The 18,924-nt window shown below is 62.5% G+C and overlaps 3 protein-coding genes across 3 annotated transcripts; 1 reads left to right on the plus strand and 2 right to left on the minus strand.

Annotated features, from left to right (window-relative positions):
- Window positions 1–730: 730 nt before the first annotated feature.
- COX6B2 (cytochrome c oxidase subunit 6B2) lies at window positions 731–1,629 on the minus strand. Its single transcript, XM_073322199.1, has 3 exons — window positions 1,494–1,629; window positions 1,196–1,296; window positions 731–874 (listed from the first exon to the last, which is right to left on the minus strand). The coding sequence occupies exons 1-3, from the start codon at window positions 1,627–1,629 to the stop codon at window positions 821–823; spliced, it is 291 nt and encodes a 96-aa protein (XP_073178300.1). The 3' UTR covers window positions 731–820.
- Window positions 1,630–4,473: 2,844 nt separating this feature from the next.
- Window positions 4,474–9,474, minus strand: LOC140902245 (uncharacterized). The gene is made up of 3 exons (XM_073322139.2): window positions 8,627–9,474; window positions 4,890–4,939; window positions 4,474–4,696 (listed from the first exon to the last, which is right to left on the minus strand). The coding sequence occupies exons 1-2, from the start codon at window positions 9,433–9,435 to the stop codon at window positions 4,897–4,899; spliced, it is 852 nt and encodes a 283-aa protein (XP_073178240.1). The 5' UTR covers window positions 9,436–9,474; the 3' UTR covers window positions 4,474–4,696; window positions 4,890–4,896.
- A 7,686-nt stretch (window positions 9,475–17,160) lies between these two features.
- TMEM238 (transmembrane protein 238) lies at window positions 17,161–18,803 on the plus strand. Its single transcript, XM_073322197.1, has 2 exons — window positions 17,161–17,772; window positions 18,494–18,803. Exon 1 carries the CDS (start codon window positions 17,399–17,401, stop codon window positions 17,768–17,770), a length of 372 nt encoding a protein of 123 aa, XP_073178298.1. The 5' UTR covers window positions 17,161–17,398; the 3' UTR covers window positions 17,771–17,772; window positions 18,494–18,803.
- The last annotated feature ends 121 nt before the right edge of the window (window positions 18,804–18,924 follow it).

Raw genomic sequence — 18,924 nt, forward strand, 5'->3', positions numbered from 1 at the left:
CTGGGGGCAGCATGGGGGGAGGGGGTGCGATGGGGAGGCATGAGTGGGGGAGGGGCACAATGTGGGGGGCTGTGAGTGGGGGAGCACTGTATGCTGGGGCAGGGGATGCGAGGGGGCGGCAAGAGGTAGAGTGGGGGCAGGGGCACGAGGGGGGATGCAATGTGTGAGGGGGTGGGGAGGCATGAGTGGGAAGGGGTACAATGAGGGGACCGTGAGTGGGGGAGGGAGTGTGGTGTGGGGGAGGGGGCAGTGAGTCTATGGGGGATGGGGCACTGGGAAGCACAGTGGGGGGCAGGGGTATGATATGGGGAGCAGTGAATGGGGAAGGGGCACCGTTGGGGGGTAGTGGGTGTGGGGGAGGGGCATGAGGTGGGAGGGGAGGACACAGGATGTGGGGGTAGTGGGTGGGAGGGAGAGGGCAGTGTCTGGGGCACAGCGCAGTGGGGGAAGGGGTGCAGTGGGGGGACAGTGGGGGGTGAAAGGGGGAGCAGGAAGGGTGAGGGCAGTGTGTGTGTATGGAGAGGGACGCAGTGTGAGGGGGCAGGGAGGGGGTGCACTGGGACTGGCCCAGCCTGCACTGCCCCGCGTGCCCACTAGGGCTTTCTGGGCCCAAACCCAGAGCTAGCGGGGGATCTCCTTGGAGGGAGCGCTATGGGGACTAGAACACTTGGACTCCAGGGCCAAGTTATGGAACAAGCAGGTTTATTGTGGGGCTCTGAGATGCCAGCGGGGAGAGTCACTACGGGGTGTGCTGCAGTGGGCAGGACCACGCCATGGGGCAGGGCTTGTGGGTCTGCCTCCCCCCCAGCAAGAGCTGGGCCTAGATCCTGCCAGCGAAGGTGCCGTCGTCCCGCTGCTCATCCCAGCGCTTCACCTGGGGGGAGGGAAACGGGGTTAGGGGTGGGGGCCACATCCAGAGGGGCAGCTCCACACAGAGCAGGTCTCAGCCCTCCCAGCAGGGGGCAGCAGGGCCCCCCACCCCCACGCACAGAGCAGGGCCCAGCCCCCCTCCCAGCAGGGGGTGGGGAATGAGGCAGGGGGGCTTTCCCCTGGGAGGTACCGGCTCCCATCCAGCCCCAGGGCAGGGCACTGGCTGGCTCAGGAGGGTAGGGAATAGGGCATGCGACCTTTTCCCCTCCTCTCCCACTGAGTGCAGAGTGGGGGGGTACCCCCGGGGTCCTGGCACCCCACATACCCAGGAGATGGGGCACAGGGACTTGTAGACCCGGTAGTACCACTGGCATGGCTTGATGTCTTTTCCCTTCGCCCCCAGTGTCTTCAGGCAGCGGTAATAGTCTGCAGGAAGACAGCACGCATTACCCTCTGCCACCACAAGGAGGCACCAGTGACCCAACCCTGCCACCCTTCCCCTCACAGCCAAACTCCTGCCCCCAACTACTAGACCCCACTCCCCTCCCAGAGCCAGGGAGAGAACCCAGGAATCCTGGCTCCTAGTTTTCCCCCCCTCCTCCCGAGGGCCCTCTGCCACTCACCCAGGTAGTTCTGGTAGCAGTTGCGGGTCTGGTTGGTGTTGGGGAAGCGGGGGTCGAAGGGGGCAGTGCGGTAATACCCCCGGGACCCCTGGGGGGCGCCCTTCTCCCCCCTGCCAGCTCCATAAGAGCTTTGCATTCCTGAAAAAGTAGGCATGTGAAAGTGGAGACTCACTCCCCTCTCAGAGCCAGGTAGAACCCAGGAGTCCTGGCTCCTGGCCCCCCCGGTCTAACTACTAGATCCCACTCCCCTCCCAGAGCCAGAAAGAGAACCCAGGAGTCCTGGCTCCCAGCCCCCCTGCTCTAACCACTAGACCCTCCCTCCCTTCCCCTCCCCTCCCCGAGCCGGGAGAGAACCCAGGAGTCCTGGCTCCCAGCCCTGCTCCCCGAGCTCTGGCTGCTGGCCCCCACTCCCCTCCCAAAGCTGCGGCTCACCTGTGTCTCACCCCCAATGCCCCAAGCTAGTAAATTCAGTTGCTTTGCACTTCTAAAGGGAGAAAGAATAAAATGGGGGGGTGACCTTTCCCTCTGCCCCCAGGGGTGCTCCTGAGATCTGTCCCTGACCACTCCGGCGTGTGCCCCCCCACTGCTGGATCCCTCCCTGACTCCCCAGCTGTCAGGATCCCCCCACGACTAGTCCCTGGCCTGCACTCCCCACCCCCAGCCTGCGCTCCCCTCGCTGCCCCACCCCCTGCTGCTGGGCTCCCTGTGCCGCCCCCCCGCTGCCGGGATCCTTCCCTGAACCCCCAGCCTGCACTCCCCTCGCAGCCCCCCACCTGCTGCCAGAATCCCGCCCTGACCCCCCCGCCAGCCTACATTCCCCTCGCCCCCCCAGCCGCCAGCATCCTTCCCCAACCCCCTCAGCATCCTACCCCAACCCCCCCAGCATGCACTCCCCTCGCAGCCCCCCTACCTGCTGCCAGAATCCCTCCCTGACCCCCCCGCCAGCCTACATTCCCCTCGCCCCCCCAGCCGCCAGCATCCTTCCCCAACCCCCTCAGCATCCTACCCCAACCCCCCCAGCCTGCACTCCCCTCGTCACCCCCCTACCTGCTGCCAGAATCCCGCCCTGACCCTCCCAGCCTGTGCTCCCCTCGCAGCCCCCCACCTGCTGCCAGAATCCCTCCCTGACCCCCCCGCCAGCCTACATTCCCCTCGCCCCCCCAGCCGCCAGCATCCTTCCCCAACCCCCTCAGCATCCTACCCCAACCCCCCCAGCCTGCGCTTCCCTCGCAGCTCCCCTACCTGCTGCCAGAATCCTGCCCTGACCCCCCCAGCCTGCGCCCCCCTCGCCGCCCCCCTACCTGCTGCCAGAATCCCTCCCTGACCCCCCCAGCCTGCGCCCCCCTCGCTGCCCCCCTACCTGCTGCCAGAATCCCTCCCTGACCCCCCCCAGCCTGCGCCCCCCTCGCAGCCCCCCTACCTGCTGCCAGAATCCCGCCCTGACCCCCCCAGCCTGCGCTCCCCTCGCAGCCCCCCTACCTGCTGCCAGAATCCCGCCCTGACCCCCCCAGCCTGCGCCCCCCTCGCAGCCCCCCTACCTGCTGCCAGAATCCCGCCCTGACCCCCCCAGCCTGCGCCCCCCTCGCAGCCCCCCTACCTGCTGCCAGAATCCCGCCCTGACCCCCCCCCCAGCCTGCGCTCCCCTCGCTGCCCCCCTACCTGCTGCCAGAATCCCGCCCTGACCCCCCCAGCCTGCGCTCCCCTCGCAGCCCCCCTACCTGCTGCCAGAATCCCGCCCTGACCCCCCCCAGCCTGCGCCCCCCTCGCTGCCCCCCTACCTGCTGCCAGAATCCCGCCCTGACCCCCCCCAGCCTGCGCCCCCCTCGCTGCCCCCCTACCTGCTGCCAGAATCCTGCCCTGACCCCCCCAGCCTGCGCCCCCCTCGCAGCTCCCCTACCTGCTGCCAGAATCCCGCCCTGACCCCCCCAGCCTGCGCCCCCCTCGCAGCCCCCCTACCTGCTGCCAGAATCCCGCCCTGACCCCCCCCAGCCTGCGCCCCCCTCGCTGCCCCCCTACCTGCTGCCAGAATCCCGCCCTGACCCCCCCAGCCTGCGCCCCCCTCGCTGCCCCCCTACCTGCTGCCAGAATCCCTCCCTGACCCCCCCCAGCCTGCGCCCCCCTCGCAGCCCCCCTACCTGCTGCCAGAATCCCGCCCTGACCCCCCCAGCCTGCGCCCCCCTCGCTGCCCCCCTACCTGCTGCCAGAATCCCGCCCTGACCCCCCCAGCCTGCGCCCCCCTCGCTGCCCCCCTACCTGCTGCCAGAATCCCGCCCTGATCCCCCCAGCCTGCGCTCCCCTCACCGCCCGCAGCCGCCAGCATCTTTCCCCAACGCCCCCCCAGCCGCCAGGATCCTTCCCCAACCCCCCCGCCCCAGCCTGCGCTCCCCTCGCCGCCCCCCCATACAGTGTGACCATGGGTTGGAACTGCTCCCCACAGACTCTGAGAGGGCAGGGGACTTAGTGTCCCCTGAGTTCCTATTGGCTGGAACCTTCCCCGCCATGGAAGGCTCTGGCCAATGGGAGCAAAGGGTGGGGCCTGGCCGCTCCCCACCGCATGTCAGTTAGGAGCAACTGCCACGGAACCTTCTAGAAATGTGCGGGGAGGGGAGGCCTTTCAGCCAATAAGAGCGTGGGGTTCCATGGTCCTGATTCCGCCCACCCCACCCCCCGAATGCCAAGCCCCCGAGCGTGTGTCCCCCACAGAGCCCACCCCCCACATGCCCCCCCACAGAACCCTCCCGTGCTGCTCTCCCCACCCCCCTGAACGCCCCCCCCGGATCCCATCCTCCTCATCCTGCTCCCCCATCACCCTCCTGAATGCCCCCCCATAGTCCCCTCCCCCCTGCGTCCTCTGACACCTCCCCCGAACCCCCCCCGCACTCAGCCCCCTCCCTGCAGCCCAAGCCCCCTAGCGCCGCCCTAGGGCAGGGGTCCAGCCTTGAGCCTTGGTGGTCACTGGCTGCCGCAGCGGAGGGACAGTTGCACACACAACCCTGACCCAACGTTCACTGCAAAGTTTAATAGGCAAAGCTGGGAAAGGCGCGACACTCGCTGCCCTGTGCCCCTGGCCGGCCGGCCGCTGTGGGGCGTCCTAGCTGTTCCCTGCCCCGATCCCCTGGCCTGGGCCCTCCAGCCGTCCTGTCCCTGAGAGACTCCCGGGGGCCAGCGACGAATCCTCCCCTCCAGCTCGGGCTGTGTCCGGCCTGCGGGAAGAGAAACCGTCGTCATGTAGGGCAGAGAACGTACTGCTGGCCACTGCACCCCGCAGCATGGGACGCTGTGGGGTGCAGGGATTGCACTCGGTCTGTACAGCGCCCGGCACGACCGGGGCCCTGATCTCAGCGTGTTGATGCACCACATCCAAGCTCACAGAGATGGAGCTATGCCTGCGCTTACCTGACCTCTACTGGGATTTCATTCTGTCTGCAGCCCGCTCACTGCCGCCTCTGTGGAGACAAACGCCCACACCGTGATCAGCTGGGACCGTCCTGGCCCCAATGTCATGATCAAAACACCTGATTCTGCACAAGAGTAAGTAGCCCCCCAACTGCCCTGCTCCGCAGAAAGGCAAGTCAAGAGAAGCTATTAAGCAGAACTCTCTGGTTAAAGTTGATCGGAAAATGGGGCGGATTTTCCATAGCAAATCACAACCGGCCCAGTGATTTTCCATTTCCATCTAAATTTTGACTTTGGCTAAAAAAATCACCCAGGAAACTGGAAAATCATGAAAAAATTGCCAGATAATACAAACAGCTGCAAAACAAGTGGCTAAGAAAAGGGTTAGTTGAAAATAATCGACCAAATTTGGGCTATAAAAATTGGCCAACCGTCCCCCCTCCCCAAGAAATGGCTGAAAAATTAAACAAATTTTGACTAGGGCTGTCAAGCAATTAAAAAAAATTAATCGCGATTAATCGCACCATTAGAAAAATTAATCACAATTAATCGCACTGTTAACCAATAATAGAATACAATTTATTGACATATTTTTGGATGTTTTCTACATTTTCAAATATATTGATTTAAATGACAACACAAAATACAAAGTGTACAGTGCTCACTTTATATTTATTTTTTATTACAAAAATATTTGCACAGTAAAAAACAAAAGAAATAGTATTTTTCAATTCACCTAAGACAAGTACTGTAGTGCAATCTCTTTATCATGACAGTTGAACTTACAAATGTAGAATTATGCACACACAAAAAACTGCGTTCAAAAATAAAACAAGGTAAAACTTTAGAGCCTACAAGTCCACTCAGTCCTACTTCCTGTTCAGCCAATCATTCAGACAAACAAGTTTCCTTACATTTGCAGGAGATAATGCTGCCAGTTTCTTGTTTACAATGTCACCTGAAAGTCAGAACAGGCGTTCGCATGGCACTGTTGTAGCCGGTGTTGCAAGTTTTTTACGTGCCAGATACTCTAAAGATTCATATGTCCTTTCGTGCTTCAACCACCATTCCAGGGGACATGCGTCCATGCTGATGACGGGTTCTGCTCGATAACGATCCAAAGCAGAGCAGCTCGACGCGTGTTCATTTTCATCATCTGAGTCAGATGCCACCAGCAGAAGGTTGATTTTCTTTTTTGGTGGTTTGGGTTCTGTAGTTTCCGCATTGGAGTGTTGCTCTTTTAAGCCTTCTGAAAGCATGCTCCACACCCCGTCCTGATCAGATTTTGGAAGACACTTCAGATTCTTAAACCTTGGGTCTAGTGCTGTAGCTACCTTTAGAAATCTCACATTGGTACCTTCTTTGCGTTTTGTGAAATCTGCAATGAAAGTGTTCTTAAAACGAACAGCATGTGCTGGGTCTTCATCCAAGACTGCTATAACATGAAATATATGGCAGAATGCGGGGAAAACAGAGCAGGGGACATACAATTCTCCCCCAAGGAGTTCAGTCACAAATTTAATTAATGCATTATTTTTTAACAAGCATCATCAGCATGGAAGCATGTCCTCTGGAATGGTAGCCGAAGCATGAAGGGGCATACAAATGTTACTTTAGAATATCTGGGACGTAAATACCTTGTACCGCTGGCTACAAAAGTGCCATGCAAACGCCTGTTCTGACTTTCAGGTGAGATTTAAATAAGAAGCCAGCAGCATTATCTCCTGTAAACATAAACAGACTTGTTTGTCTGAGCAATTGGCTGAACAAGAAGTAGGACTGAGTGGACTTGTAGGCTCTAAAGTTTTACATTGTTTTGGTTTTGAGTGCAGTTATGTAACAAACAAACAAAAATCTACATTTGTAAGTTTCACTTTCTGGATAAAGAGATTGCATCACGGTACTTGTATGAGGCGAATTGAAAAATCCTAATTTTTTTTATAATTTTTACAGTGGAAATATCTGTAATAAAAATAATAATATAAAGTCAGCACTGTGCACTTTGTGTTCTGTGTTGTCATTGAAACAAATATATTTTGAAAATGTAGAAAACCATCCAAAAACAGTTAATACATTTCAGTTGGCATTTGATTGTTTAACAATACGATTCAAACGGCGACTGATTTTTTTAATCACGGTTCATTTTTGGAGTTAATCGCGTGAGTTAACTGCGATTAATCAACAGCCCTAATTTTGACCAAAAATTGGCAAGAAACAAACAAAATATTGTCTGAACAAAACATTTTTGCCAGAAACTGCTGAAATGCACAGCAAGGGGGAAGGGAACTGGCCTGAAAACGTAAAGAGAACGTGAACATTGGTGAGGCCTCATCTGGAGTACTGTGTCCAGTTTTGGGCCCCGCACTAAAAGAAGGATGTGGATAAATTGGAGAGAGTCCAGCGAAGGGCAACAAAAATGATTAGGGGTCTGGAACACATGACTTATGAGGAGAGGCTGAGGGAACTGGGATTGTTTAGTCTGCAGAAGAGAAGAATGAGGGGGGATTTGATAGCTGCTTTCAACTACCTGAGAGGTGGTTCCAGAGAGGATGTTTCTAGACTATTCTCAGTGGTAGAAGAGGACAGGACAAGGAGTAATGGTCTCAAGTTGCAGTGGGGGAGGTTTAGGTTGGATATTAGGAAAAACTTCTTCACTAGGAGGGTGGTGAAACACTGGAATGCATTACCTAGGGAGGTGATAGAATCTCCTTCCTTAGAAGTTTTTAAGGTCAGGCTTGACAAAGCCCTGGCTGGGATGATTTAATTGGGGATTGATCCTGCTTTGAGCAGGGGGTTGGACTAGATGACCTCCTGAGGTCCCTTCCAACCCTGATATTCTATGATTAAGAGGGGAAAAGAAACGGCCGTGAGGGGGAAGGTCCCAGAACCCAGGCCCAAATGACTCCGCTGCGATTTTCTAGCCTGGCGGTCCAGGCCAGTTGACCCAGGCCAGGTGCAGGAGCTTGACCCGGTGGAGATGCCCCACCAGGATCCTTCGCGGGCCTGTCTCATGAAAGGGGGATCCCAGACCGGCTGGCTGCAGAGGCAGGCCTGGGGCAAGAGGACCGAGACTGCTTGAGTCTAGTGTGGCGAAACCTGCCTGGATTGTGGCTCACGAGACGTAGGGCCAAACGCTGGAGGTTAATGCAGCGCAGGGAGTGGAGGGGGGCTGGTAAACTGGGGCACCCAGGGCCTGGAGGCTGCAGGGGGACCCTCGAGTGTTGGGGTGTGCCTGTAGGGCTGCCCTGCATAGGTCTGGCGGCGGCTTGCTTTGCCTGTGGAGTTGGGGAGCAGATCTCCCCGCAGAGCACTCAGGGCAACAGGGGCCATCACAGCCCTGGGTAGCCCCTGGCCAGTGCCATGCCCTGGCTCAGGTCGCTCACCCAAATGGCGCAGAGCAGAGGCATCACATGACAGGGCTGTGCCCTGATGGTGGGCAGGTGGCCACGCCAGGAGAGCGCCCCCGGGTCCCAGCTGGCTAGGGAATGCATTCAAAGGGCCTCATCTCTGTTCAGTGTCACAAGGGAAGCAAATCTCAAAATGACCTGTTTCATGGAATGGAAGGCTGGTCCAGCTAGCCCGAGCTGGGTATGGAACCCAGGAGTCCTGCCCCCTCCCCGGCTCTAACCACTAGACCGCACTCCCCTCCCAGAGCCAGGGAGAGAACCCAGGAGTCCTGCGGAAATGGCCTCTGCTGAACGCATGCAGCTGACATGACGTGCCCCAGCCCCACATACTTGCTGGCAGGGTGCCCAACAGAGGGGTCCTGCTTGTCTTCCTTCCGGCCTTTGCTCCGGCTCCTCGTCGCACTGGGACGGCTGGATCCCCAGCTGGGCTCCCCCTGTCTGTCCAGCTCCGAGGGCCAGGTGCTTCTGGGCCCCGAGACTGCAGCTCTCGCATGGGGCGCCTGGCTCGAGGGACTCTGGGAACGGGCCTCTCCTTCCTCCCTGGCCAGGCTTCGGCTCTGCTCCCCGGATCTCCCCAGGTTGGCACTGCCCGGGGATGCGTGGCTGGCCTCCGTCCCCAGAGGAGCCCCGGAGCATGGGGAGCTAAGCCGGCTCTTCCCCGCGTTGGGAGCCCTCTGAGCATCTGTCCCCGGGGTCCAGGAGCTGCTGAGAGACCCTGGCTCAGACCGTCCCACGGCCACCGACACCGTAGCCATCTCCGAAGGGCCAGCAGCCACGGATGCTTTGGATCTTTCTGATGGGCCAGAGGCCACCGAGACACTGAATCGCTTTGGAGAACCTGGAGCTACCGACGCTCTTGATTTTTCCGCAGAATCTAGAGCCACAGGTCTCGATCTTTCTGGAGAGCTTAGAACCACAGAGGCTCTGGACTTCTTGGATGTCTCTCTAGATACATCATCACCCTCCATCCCTAGGGCAGCCACGGCACCGGGGGTCCCAGCTTTTCTCGTGGAGCTCCCCGCCTTGCTGCACTCTCTAGATCCCCTGCCTGGCAGGCTCAGTTGGTCCCTCCCTGAGAGCCAGGCGCTGCTCCATGGCTCCAGCTCGGATGGACCCACGGCCACCGACACCGTAGCCATCTCCGAAGGGCCAGCAGCCACTGAGACTCTGGATCTCTCTGAAGGGCCGGCGGCCACTGAGACTCTGGATCGCTCTGAAAGCCTGGCTGCTCCAGAATCTCCAGACACGGCACTGGATCCTGGCTCGCTTGGCCTCCCCATGGGGCTCCGGGAACGGGACCTACCCTGCTCCGTGGAGGGGCTGGCGTGGCCCTGCTGGGCTCGGCTCCTCTCCACACTCAGCTCCCTGGATCTCCTGCCCGGGTCCTTCTCTCCGCCCATCCCCGAGGTCCGGGCACTGCCCAGCCTGGAAGGACCCACTGCTGCCGATGCTGTGGCTACCGCCGAACGCCCCACACCCACGGAGGCCGTGGCCACTGCTGAGTGCCCCACGCCCACGGAGGCTCTGGATTGCTCAGGGGGGCTGGGAACTGTGGCGGCTCTTGATCTCCCAGACTGCACCTTGGGCAGTGGGCCGCTTTCCCGCTGCGGAGCTGCCCCGGAGCCAGCCGGGCCCTGCACCCTGGTGCTCTCGATAGCTGAGGGTGCCACGGAGCTGGTCTCCTGGCTGCCCGGGACCGACAGCTCCACCACGCCCGAGATGGTGACCCGCTTGGAGGGCTTCGAAGACAGCTGCGTCTTGGCATCTTCCTGGCTCCTTCTCTTTGGGGAGGGAAGTCACAGAGAATCAGACGGGGCTCAGGGCAGTGGATGCCGTGGGGGGGAGGGCACAGGGTGCCATGGGAGTGAGCACGAGCGCTGCAGGGGATTATGGGGGATGGGAATGGTGCTAGTCCCCCCCCAGCTCACACAGTCCCCTTGCCCCGGGGGCCCTATGCTGGAGGCAGATATGGGCTCAGGCTCCGTGGCCTGCCTGGCCATTCCCCGGGGGAATTGGGTGGTGCCTGTGGACGGGGATTCAGCCCCAGGGACCAAGGGCCTGCAAAGTCGTCACACTGAAGGAGAATGAATGGAAAGGGGGTGGATCCCATGTGTGATTCACCTGGCTGAGTCCCCCATCCTGCCTCCCATCCAAGGGAGCCCCTGCATTCCCCCACCCATCCTAGCCCCCCGCCTCCTCCCACCCGTCCTCACCTGTCCCCCGCCCATTGCACCCCGGCCCACCAGCGCCCCCTACCTGTCTCAGCTTCCTGCCCGTCAGCTTGTCCAGGGAGTTCGACAGGACACTGTAGATGGTCACGAATGTGAGGCTGCTCCTGTGCCTGGCTGAGGGGTTGACAGAGCAATGAGACACACAGGGCAGCCACATGGGGTGCTGTGGGGCACGGGGCAGGGGTACTGGCTGGAGGGGGGGGCTTCTGGCTACCTGAGCAGGGAGTACTGTGGGGCACGGGGTGGGAAATTCCCTTGCTGTGGGAAGGAGAATTACCTCCGTACCTGAACCCAGGGCTGATTTCAACTTCCCCTTCGACTCCACTCTCTTCTCCCTGCGGAGGAAGATCCACAGTTCAACTTCTGGTGACCTGGGAGCCCAAATATCCTGAGATATTCACATTAGGATCTCGGGTGGGGGTGACGGTACCATCCCCCTCCCACGTCCTGCTCCTCCGGCCCATAGGGATATGGGCCACTGCCTCCTATTTGTAAAGCTCCAGCCCCTACCCTTTAGGTAAATAGATAATCATGGAGCAGTATGGTGCATAGGATACGGCGTCAGAGAGATCCAACCGCGGCCAGCAGAGGGCAGATAGTTTGCTTGGGCTCACGCACACACATGGAGCAAGACTCTTCCTCTCCAGCCGGGGGTGACAGGGATACACACATGCACACACAGAGCAGGTTTCATTACATAATAAGGATCCCAAAGCTCCTTAACCAAATCGATTATATGGAGTATAGGAGATCATTTCACCCAGTGCTGAGACGCGGCCCCTCTGGGGTGGGGCACAGGAGATGGTCATACGGGGACCCCTCATCTGGGCCTGGGATGTGGCCTCTCTAGGGTGGGGCATCAGGGCTGATCATACAGGGACCCCTCACCCAGCGTTGGGATGCTGCCCCTCTGGGGTGGGGCACAGGAGATGGTCATACGGGGACCCCTCATCTGAGCCTGGGATGTGGCCTCTCTGGGGTGGGGCATCAGGGCTGGTCATACGGGGATCCCTCACCCGGCACTGGGATGCGGCCCCTCTGGGGCGGGGCCCGGAGGCTGGTGATGTATTTAACCGATACCCCACCTACTTGGACGGCCTCTTGTGGCTGGGGCTGCCGGAGCTGGACCGGGCTTTGCCTTTGCTGCTTTCTCCGACTGTCTCCCTGGATCTCCTGCCCTGTCTCTCGGCTCGATGCAACCCGGAGCTGTTCCGGCTTTTCTGCCCAGAGGGGTCCATGGCCAGGGCTGCTGTGGCGACCTCCGAAGGCCCCATGCCCCCAGAAAGTTGAGATCTCTCCGGAGGTGCAGCAGCAGCCATGGGCGAGCTGGCTGGCTCCGGAAAACTGGGAGCTCTGGAGCTACTAGGCTGCCCATGGGAGCTGGAGGTCACGGTGGCTCTGGTTGGCCCGGGTGCTGCACTAGATCCATGCTGGCTCCGGGAACAGGAACGGCCCTGCTCCGTGGAGGGGCTGGTGTGGCCCAGCTGGGCTTGGCTCCTCTCCCCAGATCTCCTGTCCGGCTCCATCCCCGAGAGCTGGGTGCTGGCCAGCTTGGAAGGACCCGCTGCCACTGAAGCAGTGGACGGTAGAGAGCGCCCCACGCCCACGGAGGCGGTGCCCCCCGCTGAGCGCCCCACGCCCACGGAGGCTTTGGATCGCTCGGGGGAGCTGGGAGCCATGGCGGCTCTGGATGCTGCATTAGATCCACGCTGGCTCTGGGAACAGGACCTGCCCTGCTCCGTGGAGGGGCTGGCGCAGCCCGACTGGGCTTGTCTCGTCTCCATGCTGGGCTCCCTGCATCTCTCGCCTGGCTCCATCTCTCTGCCCATCCCCGAGGGCCGGGCGCTGGTCGGCCTGGACGGACCCGCTGCCGCCGAAACCGTGGCCACCGCCGAGCGCCCCACGCTCATGGAGGCGGTGCCCACCGCCGAGCGCCCCACACCCACGGAGGTGGTGCCCACCGCCGAGCGCCCCACACCCACGGAGGTGGTGCCCACCGCCGAGCGCCCCACACCCACGGAGGCTCTGGATCGCTCAGGGGACCCGGGAGCCACAGCGGCTCTGGATGCTGCATTAGATCCACCCTGGCTCTGGGAACAGGACCTGCCCTGCTCCGTGGAGGGGCTGGCGCAGCCCGACTGGGCTTGTCTCGTCTCCGTGCTGGGCTCCCTGCATCTCTCGCCCGGCTCCATCTCTCCGCCCATCTCCGAGGGCTGGGCGCTGGCTGGCCAGGATGGACCCGCTGCCGCCGACACCATGGCCACCGCCGAGCGCCCCACGCCTACGGAGGCGGTGCCCACAGCCGAGCGCCCCATGCCCACGGAGGCTCTGGATCGCTCAGGGGAGCCAGGAGCCATGGTGGCTCTAGACCCGGCACTAGATCCACGCTGGCTCGGGTTTCCTGCCGGGCTTCGGGAACCAGAGGGGATGGCCAGGCTCAGCTGGCCACGGTTCCTCTCTGCGCTCAGCTCCCTGGACATTGGGCCCTGCTGGGGAAGGACCCTGGAGTAACGGCAGCTCTAACCACCAGAGCCCCCTCCCATCCCAGAATCAGGGAGAGAACCCAGGCGTCCTGGCTCCCTGCCCCCCTGCTCTAACCACTAGACTGCACGGACACCTGTCCTGCAGACAGCGGCTGCATCACCCCTTGCTCAGCAACGCCCCCTAGGCCCCATGAAGAGCAGGGCAGACGGGGAACCCCTCTGGGTTAGTGATGGGGGGGTCTGGTTGGGGGAGATACCCTTTCCCAGCGTGCCCCCCGTTCCCGAGAGACGTGGGTCCGCTGCCCAAGGCACAGCCCCCCTCAGCCCCCTAGGTTAAGGGTTGCCACCCCCACCTGTCAGCCCTCACCTGTGTCCAGGGGCTGGTGACCTCTGCCCGGGACCCAGAAAGTCCATCAAGGAGTTTGGGGGAGCGTCTCACCAGGGCTGCTGGGAAACAGGATGGGAGTGAGGGGCTGGGAGCCAGGAGGGCTCCTGGCTGCCCCAGCCCCACCTCTGCCAGTAGGGGGCGCTGTGGGAGCGTCCTGATTCCTGTGGCAGCCTGTGCAGTACCTACCTATGCTGGGCGATGTGGAGCATGTGGGCCCCTGTCCCCCTACTCTCCGCCTGCAGAGAGAGAGCCCAGATCAGAACCGCCCAGCCCATGGGGGAGGAGGGACGGCAGGGACAGCCCCCTAGGCCAGGTGGGATCCACCTACAGAGTCCCCGCAAAACCTCCCTGATCTTCAGGGAATGGGGTCCCCCTGCATCCCAGCCCCTGCCCCTCCATGCTTCCCTGCACCCCATTCCCTGAAAGAGAGACATAGGGGATCTATCAGCTGGAAAGACCTCCCTGCTGTCATCACTAGCCCCCACTTCCCCTCCCAGAGCTGGGGAGAGAACCCAGGAATCCTGGCTCCCAGCCCCCGCACCCCACAGCCTCTGGCTGGCCCAGCAGTACCTACGTGGAGGGTTGCTGCCCCGTGGTGGGGCTGGCCGGACGCTGCCTTCCTCTCAGCTGCCCCTGGCTGGGGGTCCGGCTCCCACTGCCCGGGGGCTCCCCAAGTTGGGGTATCAGGGCCCTGGGCTCCTCCTCCTCCTGGATGGGCCGCAGCTGCTGGCTATGGGGTGGCTGGAGAGATGGGGGAGCAGCGATGGAGAAATGGGGTCAGCCCAGCAGAACAGGATCTGCCCCCCACTCTGTGCCCCCATTCTGCCCTGCACTCCAGACACTGGCCCCTACCCACTCCCCAGCCACTGATGCCATGCCCCTCACCCCCCACGCTGCCCAGCCAGGTCCCCCTGGTGTCCAACATCCCCCCATCCTCTGCCCCCTCCAGCCCATACACCTCACGCCCGCCCCATGCCCATTCTGCCCTGCCCCGGCCTGTGCCCCCCCCGCTGCCCCCAGCTGACCTTGGCACTGCGCCCACGCAGGTTGGAGGTGTGCCAGGAGGGGATGCTGGCCCAGCTGTCCGGGGGGGCCCTCAGCAGGTAGATGAGCCGCAGCCAGCGTGCAAAGAGCGGGCGCTCCTCCCCACGGGGGGCGCAGAGCTTCAGGTAGTAGACGCGCCCCGTGGCCAGACGCAGCTTCAGCCGCTGCTCCCCCATGTCGTGCAGGTAGAGGCTCACCAGCTCCAGTGGGATCAGCCTGCCAGGGGCGGCGGGTCAGCTGGAGGCCTGGGTTCCAGCCCCATTCGGGGAGGGGGCCTAGTGGTTAGAGCTGGGGGGGGCTGGGAGCCAGGATTCCTGGGTTCTTTACCTGGCTCTGGAAGGGGAGTGGGGTCTAGTGGTTAGAGCAGGTAGGCCCGGAATCTGTTCACACAGCACTGAGATGCAGCCACCTCTGGGGTGGGCCGCCAGGGCTTTTTCTGCCCCTGAGTCACAAACCAGGCCCCTGCAGCTTTTTTGGCCTGGCTGCTAGACAGAGCCCTATAGCACGGTGCCCCCTAGCACCACCCTGGGGCATTGAGCCCTGACTGCTGGGAAGGGTGCCCCCTGCTGGCACTCACCGGGTCAGCTCCAGCTCTGGTGGGGCGTGTGCTGTCCTGGGGCCCAAAGGCTCCCCCTGGGGCCTCTCCATGGGGCGGGCGATAATCATAACGTCGGGCAGGAGCAGGGCGGGGCTGGTGGCGGCGATGCCCAGGGTGACCAGGCTGGCACGGTTGTGCAGATCCACCAGCTCGCCCCGCTTGGTCACCTGCAAGGCAGGGGGCGGGGGTGGGGATTAGTGGGGGGTGCCAGGCACCAGCCCCCCAGCTGGAGCACACACCCCTTTCCCCAGGCAGCAGGACTAGAACCCATGGCTCCCGGTCCCACCAGGGAGAGGCCTTGGCCGTGGGCCTGACGGAGCCCAGCCAAGGTGCAGGGAGGGGATTGCAGTTGCTGGGCAAGGAGCAGCTGAGAGAGGGCGCCCGGGAGCTGCCCTGCTTTCCCCCCCCCCAGCAGGGGGCAGCATTCACCTGCAGGAAGTTGCTCTCGAAGAGGGGGGTGGGCTGCAAGGGGTTGTACTCCCCCCGCCCCAGCAATCTCTGCAGCTCCCCGATGATCGGGATCCAGCCAGCGAAGGCGAAGTCGCTGATGCATTCGGGGAAGGGGCGCGGACTCCTCCGCACGATGCCTGGGTGGGGGAGTCAGCGAGAGGAGAACCCAGGAGTCCTGGCTCTCAGCCCCCCCCCCCGCTCTAACCACTGGACACCACTCCGCTCCCAGAGCCAGGGAGAAAACCAGGCATCCTGGCTCCCAGCCTCCCCACCCCAACTCTGACCATTAGACCCCACTCCCCTCCCAGAGCCAGGGATAGAAATCAGGCATCCTGGCTCTCAGCACCCCTGCTCTAACTACTAGATCGCACTCGTCTCCCAGAGCCAGGGAGAGAACCCAGGAGTCCTGGCCCCCTTACACACCAGTCCCCATCCTCAGCCCACCTGGTGGATACATCAGCATGGCCAGCTAGCTGGGTCAGGGCTGGCTTGTCGAGGCTGGGGGTCCCAGGAGGCCGAGACCATGGGGCATGTCACAGCAGCAGCAGGGGCCTGTGGCTGCCAGCACCCAGGGGCCCATGGCCCCAGTGCAGGGTGCTCCCAGCATCACTGCCCCATGCTGCTCTGGGCCGGCCCGGAACCTCTGACCCGGGGCCTGGCATTGTGATATCAGCAGGCTCCTCCCCGCCGCAGGGCCTCCTTGGGCCCCCATCACCATGGCCTCTGGGTGCCTCACAAGCTGCAGGCTATTTACCCACCACCACCCACAAGGCAGGGCAGGGCTGCTTTACCAATTGTAGGAATGGGGAAACTGAGGCCCAGACAGGCTAAGTGACCAGCCTGGCTGGGCAGGGAATTCAGTCTGGTGGTGTCCCATGGCCCAAGTTAGTGTCCAGAAAAACAGGGGTAGCCCTCCCTCTGGGCTGGGAGCCAGGACACCTGGGTTCTCTCCCCAGCTCTGGGAGGGGAGTGGGGATTAATGGTTAGAAGGTGGTGGGGCTGGGAGCCAGGACTCCTGGATTCTCCCCCTGGCTCTGGGAGGGGAGTGGGATCTAGTAGTTAGAGCGGGGGGAGGGGCTGGGAGCCAGGACTCCTGGGTTCTCCCCCCAGCTCGGGGAGGGGAGGGAATTGGGATGGGGGGTGGGGGACAGCCAGGACTCCCGGGTTGTCTCCGGGGGGGGGGGTTTCACCCATGCTGGGTTTATAACATTGAGCAGCCCGTACCTGTTAGGAATGGGTTAAAAGCAACCTCCACCGGGCCTTCCCCAGAGTCTGGGCTCTCATTGGCCGGACAGGTAAAGGTGAGCAGGAAGTGGGGGGCGTTCCGCACATCTGATTGGATAAGCACACCTGGGGGCGGGGTTTAGGGGTAGGCAGGGTCTCCTTTGATCTCGGCAGGTAGAATGAATCTGAGTGACCCGGGTGACTGAGCCAGGCCCCGCCCTCTATTGTGTTTGTGTGGGGGGAGGGCTGGGAGCCAGGACGCCTGGGTTCTCTCCCCAGGCTCTGGGAGGGGAGTGGGGTCTAGAGGTTGGGGGGGAGTCAGGACTCCTGGGTTCTCTCCCCGGCTCTGGGAGGGGAGTGGGGTCTAGAGGTTGGGGGGGAGTCAGGACTCCTGGGTTCTCTCCCCGGCTCTGGGAGGGGAGTGGGGTCTAGTGGTTAGAAGGGGCAGGGTGCTGGAAGCCAGGACTCCTGGGTTCTCTCTCCAGCTAGGCGGGACGTCCCAGCCGCGCCCATCAGCCTGTGGCCGGCAGGGAAGGGTTAACCCCGGGCAGGGAGCGGCACCTGCTGGGTCCCGCCCTGCCCTGTTCTCAGCGCACCTGACTGCGGCCTCCCAGCCCGGGGCCTTGCTGGGTCTGTGCCCCCCACGCCGGACCCCTCACCCCCTCGGGAGCTGCCCCCCCCGCCATGGCCTCGGGGGGGCTGGGCCGGTGCCGCCTGGCGCTGGGCCTGGCGCTGCTGCTGGACGGGGCGGGCATGGGGGCGCTGCTGACGGGCATCTTCGCCCGGCTGCGGGTGCGGGGCCAGGACTTCGGGGACCTGCTGATCTACTCGGGGGCGGTGCTGGTCTTCCTGAGCCTGCTGGGCTGGGTGCTCTGGTACACGGGCAACCTGGAGCTGGCGCCCGAGGAGCTGGGGCGCGACTACGCCGCCAAGGGGGGCACCCTGGCCCGCCTCGCCCGCAAGCTCTCCCGCCGCTGGTCCCGGCGCCAGCCCGGCCCGCTGGCCCTGGGCCCCGTGCGCGGGAGCCAGGGGCCCCCGACCCGGGAGACGATCTAGAGGTAACCCTGCCCCCTGTGCCCCCCAAATCCTGTCCCCACCGCCCTGCTCCCTGTGTCCCTAAGCCCTGCCTCCAATCCTTGCACCCCCTGTACCCCCAAACCCTGTCCTCTCTGCTGTGCCCCCCAAGCCCTGCCCCCTGTGCCCCCCAAATCCTGTCCCCACCACCCTGCTCCCTGTGTCCCTAAGCCCTGCCTCCAATCCTTGCACCCCCTGTACCCCCAAACCCTGTCCTCTCTGCTGTGCCCCCCAAGCCCTGCCCCCTGTGGCCCCCAAATCCTCTCCCTGCCGCTCTGCCCCCCAAGCCCTGCCTCCAATCCTTGGATCCCCTGTGCCCCCCAAGCCCTGTCCCCGACCCCTGTGCACCCAAGCCCTGCCTCCAAACCTTGGATCCCATATGCCCCCAAGCCCTGCCCCCTGTTCCCCCAAGCCCTGCCTCCAAACCTTGCACTCCCTGCCCCCTGTGCCCCCAAACCCTGACTCCAAATCTTGCACCCTTGTGCCCCCCAAGCTCTGCCCTGTCCCTCGGGCCCCTCCAAACCCTGCCCCCGACCCTGTCCACATTGCCCTACTCCCCAAACCCTGCCCCCTGCGAAAGGGCTGAGAAGGAACACCAACCTCCCCTCCCCCACCAGCACAGCGTCCCCTAGTGCCATGTTCCCCCCACCCAACTCAAGCACCCGCCCCCCCCGCAGCTTATGACCAACTGTCTGTCTCTTCCAGATGCCTCTTGGGACGGAGCCCTGTGGGGGGGCAAGTCAGATGGGGGATCCGTCTGGGACCAACACCCCCCACCCCCTCACCGATCCGAGAGCACTCACAGGGCTGCGAGACAGATGGACTGAACTGGCCCGAGGACAGAGACACCCAGCCCCTGCGCTTGGGGGCCGCGTATCTGGGGACCCCTTGCCCGGCACTGGGACGGCAGAGCTTGGTGGGGTGCTGGCTCTCCTGACCTGGCAGAGGTGCATCTGTCCATCTGTCTGTCCATCGCAGGGAAGTTTCATTTGTATTTAAATCACTTTGTGTCTCAGGCCCTCTGTTCTGTGCTTCCTTGTCCTACGTCACACGCTGCGGAGTGGGGTCTAGTGGTTAGAGCGGGGGGCTGGGAGCCAGGACTCCTGGTTCTCTCCCCAGCTCTGGGAGGGGAGTGG

Source organism: Lepidochelys kempii, chromosome 23 (genome assembly GCF_965140285.1).
Source record: "Lepidochelys kempii isolate rLepKem1 chromosome 23, rLepKem1.hap1, whole genome shotgun sequence".
Lineage (NCBI taxonomy): Eukaryota > Metazoa > Chordata > Testudines > Cheloniidae > Lepidochelys > Lepidochelys kempii.

Bases quoted from the DNA above. Each gene is read 5' to 3' on its own strand.
- COX6B2 (XM_073322199.1), bottom strand. From the start codon at position 1,629: ATGCAAAGCTCTTATGGAGCTGGCAGGGGGGAGAAGGGCGCCCCCCAG. The intron at 1,297-1,493 runs GTGAGTGGCAGA...GTCTTCCTGCAG, and splicing joins CTGCTACCAGAACTACCTGG to ACTATTACCGCTGCCTGAAG. The intron at 875-1,195 runs GTATGTGGGGTG...CCCTCCCCCCAG, and splicing joins CCCTGTGCCCCATCTCCTGG to GTGAAGCGCTGGGATGAGCA.
- LOC140902245 (XM_073322139.2), bottom strand. From the start codon at position 9,435: ATGGCTACGGTGTCGGTGGCCGTGGGTCCATCCGAGCTGGAGCCATGG. The intron at 4,940-8,626 runs GTATGTGGGGCT...TTGTCTCCACAG, and splicing joins GTTGGGCACCCTGCCAGCAA to AGGCGGCAGTGAGCGGGCTG.
- TMEM238 (XM_073322197.1), top strand. From the start codon at position 17,399: ATGGCCTCGGGGGGGCTGGGCCGGTGCCGCCTGGCGCTGGGCCTGGCG.